The sequence below is a fragment of the Dermatophagoides pteronyssinus genome, unplaced genomic scaffold (assembly GCF_027571235.1).
Source record: "Dermatophagoides pteronyssinus isolate colony J.1.1.1.1 unplaced genomic scaffold, Derpt_VIB-CSIC_2022.12 sq0007, whole genome shotgun sequence".
NCBI classification, from domain to species: Eukaryota; Metazoa; Arthropoda; class Arachnida; order Sarcoptiformes; family Pyroglyphidae; genus Dermatophagoides; species Dermatophagoides pteronyssinus.
The window spans coordinates 1,303,171-1,326,108 of NW_027461531.1; the positions used below are offsets into that span (position 1 = coordinate 1,303,171).

The window sequence follows — 22,938 nt, forward strand, 5'->3', positions numbered from 1 at the left end:
TTTGTAAATTTACAAGTTATAAGTAATAATAGAAAAGATTGATTTGTTTGTTTCGCGATTGAATTTCAAAATGACAAAAAAATAGCTAGAAATTTTAATATGTTACAATAGAATAGTTTTTTTTCTAAATATCATATAAATGAGTGTGTTTATGAAATTAGATCAATTAAAGCTTAAAGTAAAGTGATTATTTGACATAGTATGTGTGTGTGAGTGAGAGAGAAGAATGGTTTCTCAAAATGTCTAATTGAAAAAAACTATTTACAAATGATGAAAATGACCAAGCATTTTGGGAAATTTATAATACAACTACAAAAAAAATCAATTTTTTCGTGGGAAAATTAGGATACTAGGTGTGTCGAAAGAGAATATCACAATGCCATAGAACAAAATATAAAATGAATATTCATTTTTCCATTCCGTACAAAAATTTTGCTTGAATAGATCAAAATTAAGCAATACGTATAAGCCAAATGCTAAATATGTTGAATAATTGAAAAGAATTTTCCTATTGTTTAAAGGGTTAAATTCTTTTTTATTTTTGTTGTCCATCGAATTCATCAATACCGTAGGATGAAATGGGAACAGGAGGTACCGATATTGTAGTTGCATTCGTCACAATGAAGCCACCGGTTGAATTATCATTAATTTGGATTTCGTTTGATGATGAATCTTTCAGTGGAAAATCCGGTGGACTAGATGATAATTCTAGAAATGTTTGTCGAGATGATGATGCTTCGACAACAAAATGATAGAGTTTATTATATTTATCGCGAGCCATTTCGCGAACCATTAACAATTGATTGTATTGACTTTCCAAGGAACCTTTTTGAGAATACATGGTGTCCACTTCGGATTGTAATCCCATTATTTGATCTAGTTTACGTTTTCGACAATTTTGAGCTGCAACTTTATTTTTACCTATTCAAAATAATAATATTCATTCAATGAACGTTTTGTTTGCTTAAATCAATTATAATCACTAACCTCGTCGTCGTATATCACGGATGAGCGACAATTGAATTTCAGTCAATTCATATTTGGTCAATCTTTCATTGAATTCATCGATCGGTAGATTGATAATATCTTCAGTTGTGATTGGAATATTTAAAGCTCGAGCTCTCTTTTCATCACGATTAAAATGATTAAGTTCTTTATCACTACTGATACTACTGGTACGTGATTTTGAATGACGATTTGATTTTTGTTTATCGTCTATATTCTCATTCTGTGAATCATCTTCGACGTTTTCCTGTTTTATCCAATCATTCGAAGATGAACAAGACATGCTTGTACTAGACATTGATGAATGTATCGGTGCATTATTAGACAATTGAGCATAGGTATGATTATGTTGTACAGCAGTTGCTGGATAATAATTGATTGAATTATATTGGCCAATATCGTTGGAATCAATCATAGAATATGAGGCAGAGTTTGAATAAAGATAATTAATCGGGGGATATTCGCCATAATAATCGGTCAATTGTACGATACTTTTACTTTCGTCATTTTTATTGCCACTATCTTCATTGGTGTTCACAGCAGTATTATTACTGTTAATACTGTTTTTACCAAACAGGCGATATTTTTTCTTTGCAGCTGAATTATTATTACCACCGGGAAGATTATTCATTTCACAATTATATGATGAAGATTCAGATGAAGTTTCAATTAAATCCTACAGTTCAAAATAAAAATATAATAGAGTATTATAGACAAGGCAGTTAACTTACATTATCTGATAAAGAAAGAACACGATCGGAACTCATTGATGATACGGCGGAATCACTACTTTTATCAAAACAATCCTCAGTGTTTGTATGGGCAAATTTTTGCTGTTGTTCTGGATTGTTATTATTGAGTAAGTTTTGTGTAACAGGTGTTGAGGTAACAGGCGTGGACTGTGTTGGAATGGAATTATATTCGAAATTCTGTCCATGATGATTGATATCAGTCGAATAATTATTTGAATTATTATATTCATCAATATAGCCAGTATAGAAACAATCAGGCACGGAATTATTTGCTGGAAATGATACATTGTTCATATAAGTATTGGCATCGCTGATGGTAACACCATTATTGAATCCATTATAAGATGATTCGGAATTCAAATGATCTTGACCATTTGACAATGTAGTTAATGAAGAATAAAGTACGGCACCGAAATTGTTTTCATTTTCATTGTTATTGCTGCTATTATTATTGCAATAATAGGGCCCTATAAAATAATTCATTTTCGGCGATAAAATATTTATTGCATTAGATATTATCAACGACATACCGGAACAATTATTAAGAAGTTGCCCATTGGAACCTTGTTCATAAAGATTACAATTTTGTGTAATGTCATATATTGGATATTCGGGGCCATTTTCATCGGTTGCGGTTGCTGGAGTAGGATTCGATTGATATCCATTATATGATGGCCATTCAGGATGGCTACCACCATATGAATCGGTTTCATTCTAAAAAATACAAATAAAAATAATCATTAATAATCGAAAAATACATGAAGAAATGAATAAAAAAAAAGAAATAAAAACTTATAAACTAACACATTTTTTGATTAAACAATACTCATTAATAGGATTAGGATTAGATATAGCCGTTGTTGGGAATGGTGAAGTCGAACTCAATATATAAAGAGAACCACCGGTACCGTTAGGATTTTCCATCATCATCATTAGACAATTGTCAGATTCAAGAAATAAAAATAATATTGATATCAAACAAATAAGAATAACAATGATGAACGAAAAAAATGTATATAAAAAATCAATTTGTCGATGACGATGTCAAAATTTGAAATGAACAATCGAATATGATTTTTGTGACTAGAAACGCAGAAAAAAATATATCTATCGAAGATGTCTTTGACTTCCGACGATAGAAACATAATACATTATTATCTGACTATAGTCATAAATGTATTGGATTTTATCAAACATCCGAAAAAATCATCTACAACAAAACAAATAACACATAGGTGAATCATAATTCAGTATACCTAGATTTTTTTAAATATATAATAATCAACAGGTAAAACGCCTTCTTATAAATGAACATAGCAAGCAAAAGAGGTGGTGACCTGAAAAGGAGGTGCGGTCTTCGTAAATGTAGTGGCAAAACTAATAATGATCATTGTCACAACATTCTATTGTTTATCAACAGGTGAAAATTGATTTTTTTTCGGTTGTTATAAATTGTCTATCCTACCAATGGCTATGAGATGAAAATTATTTTCATTATAGTATTAAATGAACATTCCGATTAAGGCTAAAATTCCTTTGATAAAACTTCTGAATCAAAAATTTTAATTCATAATACAATAGATTTGACATTATGAAATAGGATGCCCACCAACATTGCTCAATCAAAAAAAACAAAAAACAAAAAACAAAACAAAAAAAATGGAAACCGAAGCAAACGTGACCAAGCATTAAAATCGGAATAATCACATGTAGGCATTTAAGCATTAGGCTGATCTCATTCAAAATTCTTGCATCCAATTCTATGAGAGAGTATATAAAAGTATAGAGGAGAGAATCATAATCGAATCAAGAAAAAAATGGTAACATTGTTTTAATAGTAAACACAATCTCCATCACAGGCGATGGTATCAAAAATAATTTTTGTTGTTGTTCACAATTGACAATCTGTGTGTGTGTGTTTTTTTTTGGTATATGAGTGGAACTAATCATTGACAAATAATTGAATCACATATGATGCATCACGGAAAATGCCAACGACACATTCCAGAAAATTCAAAAATTTCAAAAAAGTGTAGTATTTAATAACACGAATATACAATGATGTCTATAATGATATGTTGATTAGATTCATTAAATTCATATCCGTAAGGATTATTTTTCGTGTTTATAATGGATTCAATTTTATCCTATTCATTTCTGGTCATGGATAAACACACACAAAAAAAAAAAACAAAGACCAAAACAAACACAGAATAAATGTATTGAATATAGATGATAGTCATAAATAATTAATATTTTTTCGTCCCAATTTGTGATTAAATTATTATTATCATTTTTTTCGTATTTTTCCACTCTTTCCCGTTCGAAAAAAACGAAATAAACAAAAAATTGACAAGCGTTTTATATTTAATTTTGAAATAACCGAGATGAATTAATTAAAACGAAAAAAGAAACAAATTTTTAAAAAACTAAAATGATAAAAATGAATTATGACCATTCATTTCTAAACCAAACAAACAAAAAAATTCATTCAATTTTTTTTATTTACAAAACAAAAGATGAAATAAAAAAAATCAATCGATGACCAGAAAATTAGTTTTAAAATTTACAACTAACATTCTAAAAACAGAAAATCTAGTACGAAAAATCAACACATTACGAAGGACAAATGAATATTCAAAGAGAGAAAAAAATGGGTTTCCATTAAAAAAAATGATAATGTTCGACCTCCTGGTGGATATTCATTTTTTTCAACAAAAAAATTGCAATGAAACATGATACATTGAGTTTTTTGTTTCAAAAAAAAACAACTTTAAAATTAAAAACTCAATAATTCAACTACCAACAAATTAAAGCGGTCACCCTTATGATCATAACGTGAAAAAAGTAAATATCGATTTCTCCGGTATATCGATACCTTTTCTCAATATGTTTCACTTAATTCGAGGTTAACATAGTAAATCAACAAGTGTCCTGTGTAAGTTTATATGTCAAACAAATACACACAACATAGGTCGGTCGTCCATTTGTCGCCAATCTAACCAGCTGTCATTCTTAATTGCGAAAATTGTTCGTTTTTTTGAAAAAAACGATTATGAATTTGAAAAAAAATTCTCATAGATCTCACACGCGCACGTACTTGATTTAGAAAATTTATCATTGCTGCCGTGTTTTTGAAAACTATATTTTGGAAAATATTATTCCGACCGATATACAAGTTCTTGAGAATGACCAAAAGAAAAAAAGGAGATATAAATTATAAACGTTATATATATTCAGGTCAATTAAAAACTATAGTAATTGTTTTTGTTTGTCTTTGTTTTCGTTTCTATCGGTCATAGTGGATATATAATGAACTATGGGTAGATTATTGTTGTAAATGAGAAAAAGGAAACCAAAATTGATCGGAAAAAATAAAATTTACATATAAAGACAAAGACAATCGAAATCGATCTTTGACTAAATCAACTATTTTCACTACGTTGTCACCATATTAATAATAATAATTGATATTGTCAATTTCCGTTCTCAAAATCAGAGCAAAGAAATAATAAAATTGAAAAAAAAGAATAAATAGATTGGATAAAACAAAAAAAAACTTACCGATAATAATAATTCAAGTTCATCAAATAAATCATTAACATCACCATTATCACCGGAACCAAGAATAGGTAAAATTTGATCACCGAGTAAAAATTCATCAAATGATTCATCCACATTATTATTATTGTCTTCAATAATTTCTCGTTGTTGTTGTTGATCATTCTCGTTTGATTTTGATTCATTTCCATTATCATCAATGGATCTATCTTCCAGGTGTCGATCATTATTATTATTATTATTATTATCAATATCATCATTAAACAATGATGAATAATTTTCAGCTTGAATCAATGGATCTATCCATTATTAAAAATAATGAGGTAAAAAATATAGATTTCATTTATTTAAGTTGATAAATCAAAACACATATATAAATAATTATTCATTTCAAACAAACAAAACAAAAATCAAGTTTTTTTTCTCATGGAAAACATTGCTAAATCTTTTTTCAACACAAGACATCACAATTAACCCGTAAGAATTATCATTATATATTAACTTCTGAATGAGAAATAAATTAAATAAAATGAAAAAAAAACACTCAATTCATTCAAACTCGTGCTTGTGTGTATGCAATAAATATAGAAATCCGGAAAAAAAACCTACAATACAGTAGCCATATACATGAACATGAAGATATTTTATCATTTTTTTTCTTTCTCATTCACTGATGCATTATCATTATGACTTTTGAAAATAATAAATCCCAAGCAATAAAACAAAAATCGAACCATATCATCATAACTTGTGTGCAGAAAAAAAACAATGTCTCATCCCATCCTATCATTCACAGCTCACACCCCATTCATCATCGATGATATGGTCGATTCCAAGAAAAAATTCCGGACATCATTCTAGAATATAATTTTTTCATAAGAAACATTTTTCCAATAAAAAAACAAACAAATACAGAATATGAACAAATTTACAAGGACGTATATCCAGTATGGGAAAAAAATAATTTTGTAATGACAAGAAAACGATTTATTTCTTTAGACAAATCATTATTGACCAAAATATTAGTTATTGTTTTATCACCATCTTTGACAAATAGCCTAATCATTCGCAATTACATGGCAAGAAACATTAATAATGATGACGATGATATCCTTTAATATGTACACCATACAATTCATCAATATTGGTCAATATTCGTCATCATCACATTTTATAAGATGGTCAATGATGACATTTGCAAATTTTTATCGATCTTTCACATATTTTTTAAAAAACAAAATTAATTAGATTTTGTTATTTTTATTAGAACGGAATAGAATGAATCGTATTTTATATTTAATAATAAAAACTGGTAGTCATAATTATAATATACTAAATCATTTCTTAACAACTAAAAAAAAAAACATAAAATAAAATGGCCAACAGTAACAGGTGTGTTTGGCGACCAATTTATTTTTCGATAATTTTCTTTTTGAAATTGAAATCTGTTGCGCCATCTTTCGATCATTAATTATAACAATTTCAGTTTATTTTATTCGAAGGTTTTCGATTTTTTCCTTTTATAATTCACCGAAATTACAAATATTTAAACATTTGTTTTCTTCAAACATTTCGTTCATTTTATACAACATCCGTCTAATTAAGAAAAACTATTAAGGAAAATAACGATGGATGATCAAGAGCATCATCAGTGTGCATCTAATTCGAGGTTATATTCCAATCACAAAAATACAGGGAAAAAAGTGATGCGCACTTTTACGCTGAAAACATTTTGTCAATGAAAAATTGAAATTATGATCCTGACATTTACAACGAGAAACATCGAACGAATGAAAAATTATTTAGAGGATTTTAACACCGTCGATTTCATCTAAAAACTTTTTAAATTAAAATTTCCAATATTCTTTCTATGACATTACTTCATATAAATCACGTGCTTTTCTGAATCGCTTATCATTGGATTATCCTAAACTAATATTTTTTACCTACGCAAGGAAATTTTCTTGAGGACATTTACCTTAAAATTTGCTCAAGTGATATTTAATATTGCAACAGCATCCACAAAACACCTATCTACACCTACACACACAATAAACCTAAATCTTTTATCAAAAAAAAAAAACTTTATGCTTGGTTGCTATTGAAATTCGTAAAGATCATTTGATTCCATTTCTTTTTCAATTTTTGTAGTAGTAGTAGATTGAGTAATGAAACATTTAGAAAAATGAAAAGTTTTTGATGGCGAAATAGATTAACCATTATCATAACTAAAAAACAATTATTCAATTATATACAACGACAAAAAAATGATCAACAAACAAACCTACAATATTACAATTATAATCTGCTTATTTTGCTATAAGTGTACCTAAAGTGTATGTAAGTTCAATATATCATAAATACTATTATGAATAAAAAAACAGATTATTACATTTCAAACGTAGGCTGCGTTTGAATAAAGAATTATCGAAGATTTTTCTTTGCAGAATTTTTGACAGAATATTTTTTCGACGTTGATGCAATATCGAGAATAATAATCATACAGCCTACACGATATTAACGTCAAAAATAATACAGATTGAAAAAATACACACACACTTTCAAGCAATATAATTTGATCATGATGCCATTAAACTCATTTTCAAGATGTGATGGTGCCTCATTATCAAACAATGGTCGACCTACCAACACCAATATACATTAGATTGAAGGTAGGGTTTTATTTCAATATGTGCGTATGCCAAAAAAAAAAAATTGGCAGAATTACATCATACAGACACTCAACGAGTGAGTGAAAGAAAAACCAACAAAAATTTGGATCGATGTCAATGTTATGAGGCCAATGTCACAAGTGGATGCGATGAAAAAGAATTAAATAAGAATAAATAAATAAAATGACATACCATCATTAAGATTTGGCCATATTGTATCATCATCATTGAATGGATAATTTCGTAGCTAATTTAATTTTAAAAAAAAACAAATTTGATTTTTGATGAAAAATAATCGATTAAACAGAATAACTAAGCCTACCTCAAAATCTATTTGATTTAGAATATCAGGATCAATTGATAATGAACTATTATCATCATTATTGCTGTAATTCAAATTAACGTTTGACGATGATAAGTGATTGCCAATTTCATCATTTTCTTGTTTGATGAACACATTGGAGGAAAATCCACCGCTAACGGGAAATGCAATTAAATTTGAACTATGATGATCCGGATGATGATGTAAATTAGAATATCTTCCTAATGAATTCAGATCATCAAGAATATCCAGTGTTTCACTTAATAATATCGAAGATTTTGTACGAAAATGTTGATTATGTGAAATTCCATTCAAATGTAATGAATGTATATCATCATTATAATAGAAATTTTCCACACTAATCGGTCCATTATTACGATCATCAATACCAAAATGAAGATTAGGTAACAATGAACGTCGATAAGGTAATAATGATGAAAGTTGATGATGATCAGGTGGTCGTACGGCTGTCAACAATAAAGCAATATAAAACCATTCGGCCAATGTCGATGTTTTCTTTGGTTGGCCCATTGTTATTGATTATTCGAATTAAATTTGCAAAAATTAAATTTCTTAATTAGAATTCAATATGTATGAATCGCATAGACACCGGGTATAATCGATGACAATGATGAAACATACAGCACACACTCCAATACATACAGCTGAACAACGAACAAAAAAACAGACGAATGAGACAATGATCGTTCAACTTCAATCGTACAAACAGAATGAATATATCTTGAGAATGCGATTCAATCATTCAAAAATGATTGGAATTGAATTCAAATCTTTCTTTCTACTTAGCCTTTTATGCGATGATCATGAGATGATTTTGATGGAGATCCCATGCAATGCTTTGATATTTTTTTTAGTTTTTCATACAAAGAACGTGTGTGTGTAAATGTATATGAACAAAACACAAATAAAAAACATCGAATACAAATTAACAAAACGCAAATACACAGTCTCAGAAAAAATCTTGATTTTAGCAATAAAAATTATTGAACAAAAACAAGAGGAAAAAATATCTAAGCAGCAACATCAACAAAAGCAGAGCAAACATCAGTATTATTATTATTATTAAATCAAAAATCAGCGCCACCGTTTGGCCATCAATGGTGTTGTTTTATATTCAAACTTTTGCTGCATTCATGCAATACAGCAATATCTTGAATCCGTCAAGTTTCCATACATCGATTGTGTTTAGCCTTATGATTATGATGATAATATATCATGACGCCCACAGGACAATAGTATACTATGGAGATGATTTTATGATCATGTCTTTGGCTGATTTTGATGTTTTCGCTATCGTAAAACGCCGACAAAACAAGTCATATTAATTTGTTTATGACGTTTTTTTGTTACCGGTACTTTTCGTTGGAAAACAATGTGAATCATGTTGATCGAAATAATTTGTATCTACAGGAAAAAAATCATCAACTTGTAATTATAATAATTAAATATTGAATAAATTTTTAAAAAATGACACACTTTACTTAAACTTTTAAATCGGATAAATTACGTTGGAATAAGCTTTGGGAAAAAATCATTTCGAATGTTTGGCATTTTTTCCTTTTTTTTCATCAAATCGAAAATCAAAAAATTTTTGAACTTGTCACCAAAAAATGTATAAATTCGAATACATTTTGCCAATCATTTCGAAACGTTATTTATGAACAATACATTCGAACACGGCTGATTTTCAGTTCGGTATTCAATTGAGAATTAATTGTTTGCATGCTTGTAAATTGTAAAAAAAATTCATTTATCGTTCAACGAAATTTTTTTTGGCATTGATCAAGTTTTTACAATTTGAACAGTTTTATAATCATATTCACTAATCAATCATGGCAGCATCGAATGGACAACAGATCAGTATTGAACAATTGACCAATTGTTTGATTCAAACATTATCGGCCGATTTGAATGTTCGTAAACCGGCAGAAAATTTTATTGAATCCTGTTCAAATAAACCTGGTTATAGCCAGCATTTACTTCAATTGATTCAACGTCCTGATATTGATCCAACTGTCAAACTTTGTGCGGCTATTGCCTTCAAGAATTTCATCAAAAAATATTGGACTGTTGATGATGATATTGACGCGATCAACGCAAATGATCGAATATATTGTAAAAATATAATCATTGATCTAATGTTAAACAGTGATAAAAAGATACAAAAACAATTGAGCGAAGCTGTTAGTTTGATTGGTAAAGCTGATTTTCCCGAAAAATGGCCAAATCTCCTTGAAAATATGATGGTCAAATTGAATGAAAGTTGTCAGCAGTATAATTTCAATATTATCACCGGTATTCTTCAAACAGTAGATTCTTTATTCAAACGATATCAATATGAAGCTAAATCAGAAAAATTATGGCAAGAAATAAAATTTGTTCTCGATACGTTTGCCAAAACATTTACTGAACTTTTCGTTTGGATTGTCAAATTGATTCCCGAGCATCTTAATAATGTACAAAACATACAAGTGATAATACAATCGTTAGTATTTTGTTCGGAAATATTCTACAGTTTGAATTCACAAGATTTAGCCGAATTTTTCGAAGATAATATGAATGTATGGATGACACATTTCATTCAATTATTTCAGTTGAATTCTAAAACTTTGGTAACGGATAGTGATGATGAAATGGGAGTTCTTGAACAACTCAAAAGTCAAATCTGTGAAAATATTACGATGTTTGCCGAAAAATATAATGAAGAATTTGATCCATATCTACCGGGATTCATTAGTCAAGTGTGGACATTATTAGATTCTTTAGATACTAAAGCCAAATACGATATATTAGTTTCAAATGCTATACGATTTTTATGTATTGTTGCTGATCGTGGCTTGCATAAAGAAATCTTCGAAAAAGAACAAATCTTGCAGCAATTGTGCTCAAGAGTGATTATACCAAATATGCGATTCCGTGAATCGGATGAAGAATTGTTTGAAGATAATCCCGAAGAATATATACGTCGTGATGTCGAAGGTGCCGATATACAAACTCGTCGTCGCGCTGCTTGTGATCTAGTAAAGGCATTGTCAAAACATTTTGAAAAAATTATGACCGAAGTATTCAGTAAATATATTGAAACAATGCTGATGAATTATTCCCAAAATCCTCAACAAAATTGGAAAAGTAAAAATGCAGCCATTTATCTGATCACATCTTTAGTGGTCAAAGGCGGTTCAGTTCGATTGGGCACCACAAGCACATCAGATTTGATCAATATTTCTAGTTTTTTCAATAATGTTATTCGTACTGATCTTGAACGTCCGGATATAAATGAAATGCCTGTTCTTAAAGCTGACGCTCTAAAATACATAATCATCTTTAGAAATCAATTGCCTGTTCATGAAATTCTCTTGGCTATGATGCCTCATATTATTCGTCATTTATCATCTCCTATTGTTGTCATTCATAGTTATTCGGCGATCTGTATTGAAAAAATTGCTACACTTCGCGATTCGAACAATCTGTCTTCACCTTTGATCAAGCCAGAAAATATTAGTCAACTTTCTCTTCAACTTCTCGAAGGTTTATTTGGTGTTTGGCAATTTCCCGGTTCACAGGAAAATGAATATTCCATCAAAGCTATTTTACGAATATTCAGTCTGCTTCGTGAACAACTGTTGCCTTATTTCAATGTTTTATTACCCAAATTGACCGAAAAAGTTGCCCAAGTGGCCAAGAATCCATCCAAACCGAATTTTAACCATTATTTGTTCGAAACACTCAGCATTTCCATACGAATCGCTTGTTCAAAAAGCGCAGCTTCAGTTCATAGCTTTGAAAATGTTTTATTTCCTATCTTTCAAACGATACTTGTTCAAGATATTCAAGAATTTACTCCATATGTTTTTCAAATTTTGGCTTTATTACTAGAAAATTATGGAACAACAGAACCGGTACCAGAGCCATATATGGAATTATTTCCTTTTCTTCTTGTCCCATTGCTTTGGGAACGACCAGCAAATTATGGACCGTTAACTCGTTTAATTCAATCATTTGTAAAATGTTGTTCAAACGAAATTATCAAAATTGGAAAATTGGAACCGTTATTGGGTGTATTTCAGAAGCTAATTTCATCCAAATCAAATGATCATTTTGCATTTAAAATTGTCGACAATTTAATCATATTCGCTGATTCAGCGGCAATCATGCCATTGATGAAACAAGTGTTTTTTATTCTGTTCCAACGATTAACCCATGCTAAAACAACCAAATATGTTCGTTCGTTGTTGAAGTTTTTCAGTTTGTTCGTACACAAGTTTGGTGCCAAAATTTTCTACGAATTGGTCGAATCATTACAAAGCAAATTGTTCCGTATGGTGTTGGAAAAATTGTTTATTGCTGACGCTCAAAAAGTAACAGGTGTTATTGATCGAAAGACAGTATGCATTGGAATGACGGATATATTGACCGATTTAGATAGATTCTTTTCGACAACCGATGATCTAATTACACTATGGGCTCCACTATTACAATGTTTGATTGCTGTTTTTGAATTACCGCAAGATAAAACTGACCAAGTTGAAGATCATTTTGTAGAAATCGAAGAAATGAATGTTGGTTATCAGGCATCATATTCGCGTTTAGTTTTTGCCACTAATCAGGAATTGGATTTGATCGCAGATATTGGACAGCCTAAATTATATCTAGCACAAAAGCTTCATCAGCTCTCAACTCGTTATCCAGGGAAAATATCCACTTTGATTTCATCAATGTCACCGGATGCTGCAAAATTTTTACAAAATTATTTCATCCTAGCCAATGTTAGCATTTCATAAATATCATCATCATAATCAATAGTAACAATTTATATGAGAAATTGTCATCATCACTTTAAAAATATACTCCATTTATTTTTGCTACTAATAATCATTGAAAATAAAATAATTTGACAAAATTAATTTATGAATCACTGTAATTTGGCTTGCGTTTTTCAATAAAAGCGGACATGCCTTCTTTTCGATCGTTCTGTTATTTTTTTTCAAATGAAATTTTATTAGTGTCAAATAGATTTTCATTGTGATGCTTACCGTTGCAAATGTACTATAAAACAGTTTCTTTTCCGTTTCTAGACCTTGTTTTAAAGTAGTTTCATAGGCTAAATGATTACAATGAAAAATGAGATAATTATCATTTATGTTTGCAAAATGAAATAATTTCAATTTTACCATAATTGACGGATGATTTACAGATTGCTACAACTAATTTGGAATTTTCACCAATTTTTTCAGCCAATTTTATAGCTTCATCGACAACCTTATCGGCGGGAAACACACGACTTACAAGCCCATATTCATAAGCTTCTTGAGCGTTAATCTGATTACCCGTCAAACACATCTCCATGGCACGAGATTTACCAATAAATTTGGTTAATCGTTGTGTACCACCAGCACCGGGTATCGTACCGATGAGAATTTCTGGCTGCCCAAATTTAGCCTTATCACCAGCATAGATTATATCACACATCATGGATAATTCACAGCCACCTCCAAGCTATTGAAAAATTAATATGAATCCTAGATAAAACATGAATGGTCATAAACATTACCGCATAGCCATTAACAGCAGCGATGATTGGTTTGGAAATGGATGTTATTTTGTCCCAATGAGACAGGAATCCTCCCAACATGACTTCATCAAATTTTTTATCGACCATTTCCTTGATATCGGCACCGGCAGCAAATGCTTTCTCCGAACCAGTCAACACCATTGCGGCAATACTTTTGTCCTTTTCGAATTGTTGCATAGCATCGACAACTTCATCCATGAGACCACCGCAAAGAGCATTCAATGCTTTTGGTCGATTCAATGTTACTAGACCAACATTCTGTTTGGCACCTTTCAATTCCGTTTTGATGTATTCATAGGCTATTAATAATAAGTTCATTTATTATAATAAGATCATTTATTATTAAAATCGGTCATTCGATATTTGTTTAAGAAAATATAACAATACCTTTTGTCGAAAGTGATCGAATAAATTGATTTTGATGATTATTTAAAATAAATTTTGAATAATTTCTTACTAATGCTGTCATTTTGAATTATTATTAATTACAAATTAGACAAGTTGATGAATCCAAACTGAAAATAATTTAATGAAAATTAAGAGAAAAATTTATCAATTAATATTTTTTTTAAAAAAAACTTGATCACGACATCGATATCACACGAAAAACAGAACCTTTCGTTAAAGATGGTGTGGAATATTAAAAATGGGAGGATCTTAAATCAACATTGAGCTTATTTTTCTTTTTTTCCCTCCTTCATTCCCCTGCAAAATTAAAACATATCATTTCAAAGTTGTATTTTGAATTTTGTTTATCTGCGAAAACTAAGTGACAAGTAAAGAAAACCTGAACTACTGTATCATTTTAAACTATCAAAACGAAATTTCCTCATCTTCATAATCTGATTTTCTGATGAAAAAATTCATGGCGTAATAAGTAATTTACCTGAATTCAATAATAATGAATTTAGCAATATGGAAGCAATTATAAAGTGTTAATATTCAATATTGACGTTTTCAAACATCGATCATTATCATATGATTCGATGACGTGATCCTCAAATAATGTACGTATTTCTGAACGCGCATGCTTCAATTGTTTTCAGACAAAAATAAAACCATCTTCAATTTGCAACATTTAATAAAAATGCTCATCACTAAATTGATTGGCCATTTCAATTTTTCTAACTAACTTTGATAATTTGCCTACATGTTTGGGTAGATGCAATAATAGAGATAATTTCGCCAATCGTATTGTCAAGTAAATCATTTTTAAAAAAATTTCCTTTCAATACATCGATGTACCCGATTTCATATTTTGGCTTTTAAAAAGAAAATTCTATTTTTTTTTTTTGCTTTTTCATTCAATCATTCATCATACATTGTTTGTTAAATTCGATCAAGTTTGGCTGATTGAATTTTTTTTCTCCAATCGATATCACAAGAAAATTTGGTTTTTATCAATAATTATAATTAATTTTTTTTAACAAGATGTCAGCAGTTCTTGAAAAAGTATGTATTTTGCTGTATCGCTGTATGATTAATCAATAATTGAACTGTCAAAATTTATGAATTTTGTTTTTTTTTCTAAATAATTATTTCATTTAAATTTGTTTTGTTTTGTTTTCTATAATCGATCAAATTTCGCTTTTTTCGACAGTTCGATCAAATGCAATCCTTTCATTATGTTCGAAAAAAAGTTTTGATACTTTTTGTATACAAGTTATAAAACAAAATTCTAATTCCTTGTCAATCTCGTTATACCCACATTTTCCAAGAATTTTTTTTTTCTAAATATTAATTTCACTATCAATATTTTGTTTTTCTATTTGCTTGTCTGTTGGCATTTGATTTTTATGATGATATTTTTGCCGTTATTTTAATTTCAAATGAATGAAGGAATGATTTTTTTTCAATGCTTAAAAAACCAAAGATATAAAGTGTTTTTTTATTGAATGCGATGCTGATATATCCATAAGATTGTGATATGTGTTTGGCAACCAAATATTATCAATCGATAATTGATTGATTGGTATTTATTGGTAAAAATATTTTCAATTTGCTGCTATCATTGATTTTTTTTCTAGTGATGAAATTTTTTTTGATAATTTTATTATCGTTTGTCTTTGCTTGCAAATGTACCTGATGAAAGTTTTTTTTGCAAAATTCTCTATCTAAGTGAATAACATCAACTATATATTGCTGTTTGCATTCATTACAATTGATCATTTTAAGGTAAATAATTGAACGGAAAAAAATGGTTATCACAATCGATGATCATAATAATATGCCAACATTTACATTCGATCAGGTTTGTCATGAATTATGATTTTGTTTTTGACAATGTTTCCCAATTCATAGTTGTTTACATTTTTTTTCCTCTAAAATTACCTTGTATCATTAATTATCATGGTGATCATAATCATTGATTACTTATTATTAATTCATGAAAATTTATTTCGAAATATTCATAGCCTGTTAGCTATGTTTTTTTTTTGTGGTTGTGTCTGTGTAATTTCCTCAAATTCTTAAACATGAATTCTGGTAAAAATTCTCAATTATCACTAAATCTTATTGGGTAAATTAAATTATTTTTCGAAGAAAAAAATTATAAATTCAAAAATTACAACAGTAAATATAACAAATCCTAGACATCCTTGTCATTTTGTTTATTTTAAATGTTTCAATAAAGTTTTCTTCCATTTTCATATTACGATGTTTTTTTTGTTGTAAATAATGGGAAAACTATAGTGATGATGATGGTGATTATTTTTATTTTTGAAATGATAATGATGCTTTTGATGGCCGCTTCTCTTTCCGTTCCTATTTTTTTTCCTTTTCATTCTAGCTTTTCTCTTTCAATGTATTGTACAATTTTTGCTTTGTGTTTTCTTTTTATCATTACTGAAGATGATTGTGATCAAAAACAGGATTGAGAAAATATTTCAAGTCAATTGAAAATCTATAGAGGCAAAATTTAGAGTTTCGTTCTCTTCATCATTTCGCCTTTTTCTATCGTAATGATATCAACATAATCAGGCTGTCAATTTTTTTTTCAATTCAATTCAGGTTTGGTCAAGCGTTTCATTTTGATTCGAATGAACAGTTTTCTTCTTTTTTAAACTATATTGAAGAAATTATATACATTTTTTTTTCTAAAATAAGCTTCCTCGATTTGTTTTGTGGCCATCGTTTAAATGGTTGTTTTTTTTATAAATATGAATTTTTTCTCTTGTTCCGTGTAATTGATTGCAATCATTGTACATCAAGAATGATGATGACACTATCTAAATTTCATTCATCGTTATCATGGTCAATAATTTTAACCCTTAGTTAAAATCAAATTTAATTTGTATAAATGTAAATAATCATCATCATCATCAACAATAAATTAATTTCAAATAATTCAATTTTAATTTCGACAATTCACTTCAATAATAGTGTGTGAAAAAAGTGAACCAAAATGACCAAAATTTTCAGACAAATCAGTGAAAATGATTCGACATTTTTGATTACAGTGGAACAAGATGATGACACTAGTCTACCACTATATAATGAATCCTTTTTGGAAAATTATCTACAGGTTGTTATCTATTTATATCAATTAATTGAAAAAAATTACCTTGTCCAATTCAATTGTTTTGTTGTTAAAAAGCATCTAATCGATGACAATCGATTAATGTTCTTTTTTTTGTTTGATATATATAGGCACTTCTGAAAGCACGTGAAGCATTTCATCGAAATGTTACTAAAGATGTCAATTTTCGTATCAAACAATTGCAGCAATTGAAACGATGTCTGAACGACAATAAAGAAGAACTTGTCAAAGCCTTGAATGCCGATTTTCGAAAGGTAAATTTATTTATTTATTTGAATGCAACAACATTTGTTCATTTTTCTCTCATTTATTTTAGCCTCGTATGGAAGCTGTCATCACTGAAATTGATTTTGTCAACAAAGATATTGATTATCAATTAAGTCATATCCGCGATTTTATTAAACCAAAATATGCAGAGAAAAAAGGTTTATCAACTTTTTTGGACACCTGTTATATTAAACATGAACCATTCGGTGTTGTGCTGATATTCTCAGCTTGGAATTATCCCATACAATTATTATTATGTCCATTAATTGGCGCTATAGCCGCCGGTAACTGTGCAATAATCAAACCTTCAGAAATATCATCAAACACTGAAAAAATGATGGCTGAATTGCTTCCAAGATATTTGGATCGTGAATGTTATCATATAGTTACTGGTGGACCTGAAGAAGCAACACGAATGTTAAACGAACGTTTCGATTTGATATTCTACACTGGATCAACTGCTATTGGAAAGGTGATTTATAAATCTGCTTCCAAATTTTTGACTCCTGTCGTTTTGGAATTGGGTGGAAAAAGTCCCGTTTATATGGATGATTCAATTAATATGGAAATAGCTGTCCGTCGATTATTATGGGGAAAATGTATGAACGGTGGTCAAGTTTGTATCGCACCTGATTACTTGCTCTGTACTAAAGAAGTGAAAGAGAAATTTATAAACGTTGCCAACAAAGTGTTGAAAGAATTTTTTGAAGGCGATTCAAAAAATTCTGAAAGCTTTGCGCGAATCATCAATGACAAAAATTTTAATCGCTTACAGAATTTAATCAATTCAACTAACGGAAAGATTGTTATTGGTGGTGATACTGATAAGGAAACGCGATACATATCACCAACGATAGTCACCGATGTGATCTCTGCCGATGCTTTGATGAAGGAAGAAATATTTGGGCCAATCTTACCGATCATCACAATCGATTCGGTGGAAGAGGCAATTGAATTCATCAAAAGAGGTGAAAAACCATTGACAATGTATTTGTTTACAAACAAAAAACAAGTTTATCAAAAATTCATCGATGAAACATCAAGCGGTTCTCTTGTTGTCAATGAAACTATGCTTCAAATGACTGGTAAATAATATGTTTTTCTTATTTTTTTATCTTTGATTAAAAATTTTATTTTAATAGTTGAAGAGCTTCCTTTTGGAGGTGTTGGAGAATCTGGAATTGGAAGCTATCATGGCCGTTTCTCTTTCGAAACGTTTTCGCATAAAAAATCTGTTATGATCAAAGATTACAATCCTATTGTTGAATTCTTAGCCAGTGTGCGTTATCCGCCTTACAACGAAAACAAATTGAAAAAATTGCAAATGCTAGTCGGACATTCAATTGTGGACGAAATTAATTTGGGAAAATTTTTGCGCTATTTTTTGACATTTTCGCTTGGAATCATTGCTACAATTACGGTCTTCATATTGAATGAAAAATTCCTATAATCAAAAACAAAATAATTAATAAATAAATCCAGACGATATGATTGTTTTAAAATAATATTTATTAATTCAATTTAAACTGATGGATTATGTGATTAAAGTTTAAAAAAAATATCAAATTCTAATTCTTTCGCAATTTTCTCATCAAATTCACTTGTTCCATAGCAGCTTTCCGTTTTCGTGGTGTTGAATTGGTCACATCAATTACTTCAGATATTTTCTTAGATATATCATCAGTTTTTGTCGGGGTTTGATTGGTCTGATGGCTAGTGGTGGATCCAAATGTGGCGGTCAAATTATCTGGTAAACTAGCCGCACTTAAAGGTGTTAGAGGCACAGGTTCGATTTTCTCATTTGACGCCTGCACACTATTCGATTCATATTGATGTTTTAATGATTGTAGTTCGAAATCAAGACTGGTAAGAGCAAGTTTCAATTCATACAGTAAAACCATATCCGAACGAAGATCGTTAAAATGTCTACAAATTTCTTCGGTTGGTATTGGATGTGGATCAATTTTGAGTTCTTTCATTAATTGTTGAATGGCTTTCATGCGTTTCGTTCCAACCGATGATGGTAATTTAATACGAGAGCTACGAAGCCAGACACAGGTTTTTGGTTCTGGAAATTTAATACTTGCCGATTCAATATTAACTGTGCTGAAGGAATTTGACCCAACATCGCTGATTCGGGAACCTTTTAGCTGAGAATTGGCTTTCTTTCTACTAGAACGCGATAATATATTGGATTGTCGTGTCTGATTCTGTTGTTCTTGTCTACGCAGTTCAGAAGTACTATCGGTGGAAATCAATTTTTGAATTTCTTGCGTAATTTTTTCTCGTTCTTTTTTACGTTGTTCAATTTTACGTAATTCGGCAATCAATTGTTGCTCTTCCTCATATTCTTCTGATGTACGATTGTATAATTTTTTCAATTGTTCTTTACGTTTTCGTTCATGTTCAGCATCAAAGACATATCCTTGCGGTTTCATAGTCAAAATATTACCACCAGTAGATTCGTTACGATGCTTAGCCAAAATGTCACATACAGAATAATATCGATCTTTGATATTCTCCACTGTTCGATCCTTATACAATGATGTATCCCAACGATCTTGAATGACAATAAAACGGAGATCATATTTTCTACACAAGCCAAATAAATGATCAGTTTCACTTTTGCTCCATTCATTACTTTGTAATAATTCTTGGTATTCTTGATCAGTATATGAAGGTATGTTGATGACGACATTCATTTTAGCAAATGGATATTCTTTATTTTTATCCGCTTCACGTCTCCAATGATACAATTGAAAGCCATCTTTTCGTGCTGGATTAGTAAATGGTACCCAGTTCCATTTGATTACTTTACGAAGACTTAGGTTAGCTTTCACCTTTTTGTATCCAAAGGGTGGGAATCCAAATTTTGAACCAATAGCGAAATCTGATGGAATGAGTGATGCACTATCTTTGTTCTCGGAACACAATAATGCATAAACTTCTCGGTTCATGCCTTTGATATTGGATTTCTTCGCAGATTGTTCGGGAAGACGTTTCTTTTTCATAATTTTCTTCTCACCAGATTCCCGATTCAATTCGAGAATATCTAGAACGTCAGACATTTTTGTTTCAAGATAAATTCACAATTGTCTAATTTAGATATTTAAAAAATCAAATCAAAATATTCCATGGAATCAAAAATTTTCTCTCAAAACATGAAACAAAAAGCTCGAAATGAGTTGTTCATATAAGAGGTATGCTGGAACGAGAATCCTGAATCGTGTATCAAAACATTTTACATGGATACCAAAACGAACATCGAAGAATTGATCGAAAAATTAACTACAAACATCGACGAAGAACTTAATCATCAACAATTATCAGCATTCAAAAAATATTGTAAAGCAGAGCGTGATAATAATGAAGTTTTTAAATATTTGTTTCGTTTAATTTATCATCGTTTAAAACAGAATCATGCACAAATTCGTTATAGTTCTTTTCTTATTATCGATTATTTATTTGAACGATCACGTCTATTCCGATTAATTGTATGTGAAAATTTACCGGAAATACTTGAACTTTGTCTGGATGTAACTTTCACTGATGGAAAAATCGATGGCAGCGTTCAACCTCGATCGAAAAATCTCGAACAATCATCTGCTCATCATAAATCATTACGGCCAAAAGTTTGGGCAAATAAATTGCAAGCAAAGATTTTAGAACGTTTTCAATATTGGCACACTGAATTTGCGGACGATTATCCGGCATTAAGTCATTATAATAGATTGTTGATTGAGAAAAAAATTTTTCATAAGCAACAATCTCAATGGCAACGAATAATTCCGACTGAAACTATCGAACAATTACGAAAAGATTTTGCTGAACTAGAAAACGATGTAAATCTGTTGATTATTCAAATAGATTCTTGTTTTGAATTACTTATCCCAAAAATTAATCTAATTGAAAATAAAGATAACAACAATTGTCAGACTAATGACATCCATTCCAATATTCGTCCCATGCAAGGACTTTCATTTAATATCATACTTATTTCCAATATAGAAATCGTCCGTGATGAAACTAACAGTGTTTTAATTGATAATCTTAAAGAGCTTTGTAAAGAATTGAATAATATGGGACGAAAACTTGGCCTTCTCGAAACGCAATCTAAATTTGTCAATGATGTACTTGATGATGATATTAAACAATTACGAATTAAAATTGCATCAATACTAAGCAAAGAAAATGATATTAGAATTGTTGAACAATCATCATCATCATCATCGAAAGAAGACAATAATGATAGTGATGACTTGGATGAAGATGATTTCGAAGAAGTCACTGAGACAGAAGGTAATTCATATCTAATTTTATTGTTGTAAAAGCAACTAATTTAAGTGGTATTATTTAGATAAAATTTTGCTGGCTAAAATGAAACACGATAAAGATGAAAAGGAACAGTCAAAGTCGTCTACAACAATTTCCGATAATCAGTGTCGAGCATTATTACCATCTGGACGTCTTTGTCCACGAAGAGATCTTTTTAATTGTCCGTTCCATGGAAAAATCATACCCCGTGATGAGGAAGGATTACCATTGGATGATGAATTAAGACAACAGGAATTAGAGGCCAAATTTCAACGTGAATCTAACGAATGGAAAGATCCTCGTTACCTTAAGATTCTAAGCGAACAAATTGGTAAAGATTTAAGAATGAATACTAAACGAAAACGCAATACCAATCAAACATTAATTAATCTAAAACAATTAACTTCAACTCCTCGGCAACGTTTAAAATCGAAATTAAAAATTAAATAAATAAATTATTTTTTATATGAATTTTATTATCATTCAGGTGTTTGTTATGACATTGGTTTAGAAACGCGAATCACTTATGGTAACCTCGATTGCCATTGACAACCAATCAATCTAAAAATGATGGTGATTTGTTTCGTTTTAATGTCGTAATCATGATGTAACATACAAACATTCATTGTATGCTGGTTTTTAGCCCACTTTAACAGAATATGATTAAATGGGAGACTTTCTTTCATTTATTATTGCAAAGTGTATGTGTGTGTGTGTATCATGAAATTATAGCTGGCGCGGTATACAGATTTTCTCTTGATGATTACTCATCGCCATCCAATAGATTTAGTCTCTAAACAAGCACATTACAATTTCGAAAATCACCTCGAGTATTATCGGGCGTCACTATTCCACTTATTTTTCATCATCATTATTATTACTCTTAGAACTGTGCCACTCTCACTTGTTCAAAT

General features: G+C 29.9%; 6 protein-coding genes across 8 annotated transcripts; 3 read left to right on the top strand and 3 right to left on the bottom strand.

Moving 5' to 3' along the window:
* Positions 1-63: 63 nt before the first annotated feature.
* Positions 64-9,938, bottom strand: cnc (NFE2 like bZIP transcription factor cap-n-collar). The gene is made up of 8 exons (XM_027343011.2): positions 9,810-9,938; positions 8,313-9,737; positions 8,183-8,237; positions 5,322-5,617; positions 2,288-2,471; positions 1,737-2,224; positions 988-1,681; positions 64-921 (listed from the first exon to the last, which is right to left on the bottom strand). The coding sequence occupies exons 2-8, from the start codon at positions 8,841-8,843 to the stop codon at positions 536-538; spliced, it is 2,634 nt and encodes an 877-aa protein (XP_027198812.2). The 5' UTR covers positions 8,844-9,737; positions 9,810-9,938; the 3' UTR covers positions 64-535.
* Positions 9,939-9,991: 53 nt separating this feature from the next.
* Cse1 (chromosome segregation 1) lies at positions 9,992-13,237 on the top strand. Its single transcript, XM_027343010.2, has one exon. The coding sequence runs from the start codon at positions 10,166-10,168 to the stop codon at positions 13,112-13,114; it is 2,949 nt and encodes a 982-aa protein (XP_027198811.2). The 5' UTR covers positions 9,992-10,165; the 3' UTR covers positions 13,115-13,237.
* Echs1 (Enoyl-CoA hydratase, short chain 1) lies at positions 13,165-14,913 on the bottom strand. Its single transcript, XM_075820611.1, has 6 exons — positions 14,792-14,913; positions 14,293-14,420; positions 13,885-14,204; positions 13,505-13,829; positions 13,367-13,434; positions 13,165-13,304 (listed from the first exon to the last, which is right to left on the bottom strand). The coding sequence occupies exons 2-6, from the start codon at positions 14,372-14,374 to the stop codon at positions 13,239-13,241; spliced, it is 861 nt and encodes a 286-aa protein (XP_075676726.1). The 5' UTR covers positions 14,375-14,420; positions 14,792-14,913; the 3' UTR covers positions 13,165-13,238.
* A 275-nt stretch (positions 14,914-15,188) lies between these two features.
* On the top strand, positions 15,189-20,845 carry Aldh-III (Aldehyde dehydrogenase type III). Of its 3 annotated transcripts, none has more exons than XM_027343014.2 (4): positions 15,189-15,357; positions 17,554-17,697; positions 17,760-18,795; positions 18,853-20,845. In XM_027343014.2, exons 1-4 carry the CDS (start codon positions 15,337-15,339, stop codon positions 19,158-19,160), a joined length of 1,509 nt encoding a protein of 502 aa, XP_027198815.2. In that variant the 5' UTR covers positions 15,189-15,336; the 3' UTR covers positions 19,161-20,845. The 3 variants fall into 3 exon arrangements, with proteins under 3 accessions (XP_027198815.2, XP_027198814.2, XP_027198813.2); XM_027343013.2 differs by lacking the exon at positions 15,189-15,357 and adding an exon at positions 16,000-16,156; XM_027343012.2 differs by lacking the exon at positions 15,189-15,357 and adding an exon at positions 17,287-17,428.
* DMAP1 (DNA methyltransferase 1 associated protein 1) lies at positions 19,202-20,778 on the bottom strand. Its single transcript, XM_027343015.2, has one exon. It carries the CDS (start codon positions 20,776-20,778, stop codon positions 19,279-19,281), a length of 1,500 nt encoding a protein of 499 aa, XP_027198816.1. The 3' UTR covers positions 19,202-19,278.
* LOC113793049 (uncharacterized) lies at positions 20,829-22,495 on the top strand. The gene is made up of 2 exons (XM_027343016.2): positions 20,829-22,009; positions 22,068-22,495. Exons 1-2 carry the CDS (start codon positions 20,956-20,958, stop codon positions 22,472-22,474), a joined length of 1,461 nt encoding a protein of 486 aa, XP_027198817.2. The 5' UTR covers positions 20,829-20,955; the 3' UTR covers positions 22,475-22,495.
* The last annotated feature ends 443 nt before the right edge of the window (positions 22,496-22,938 follow it).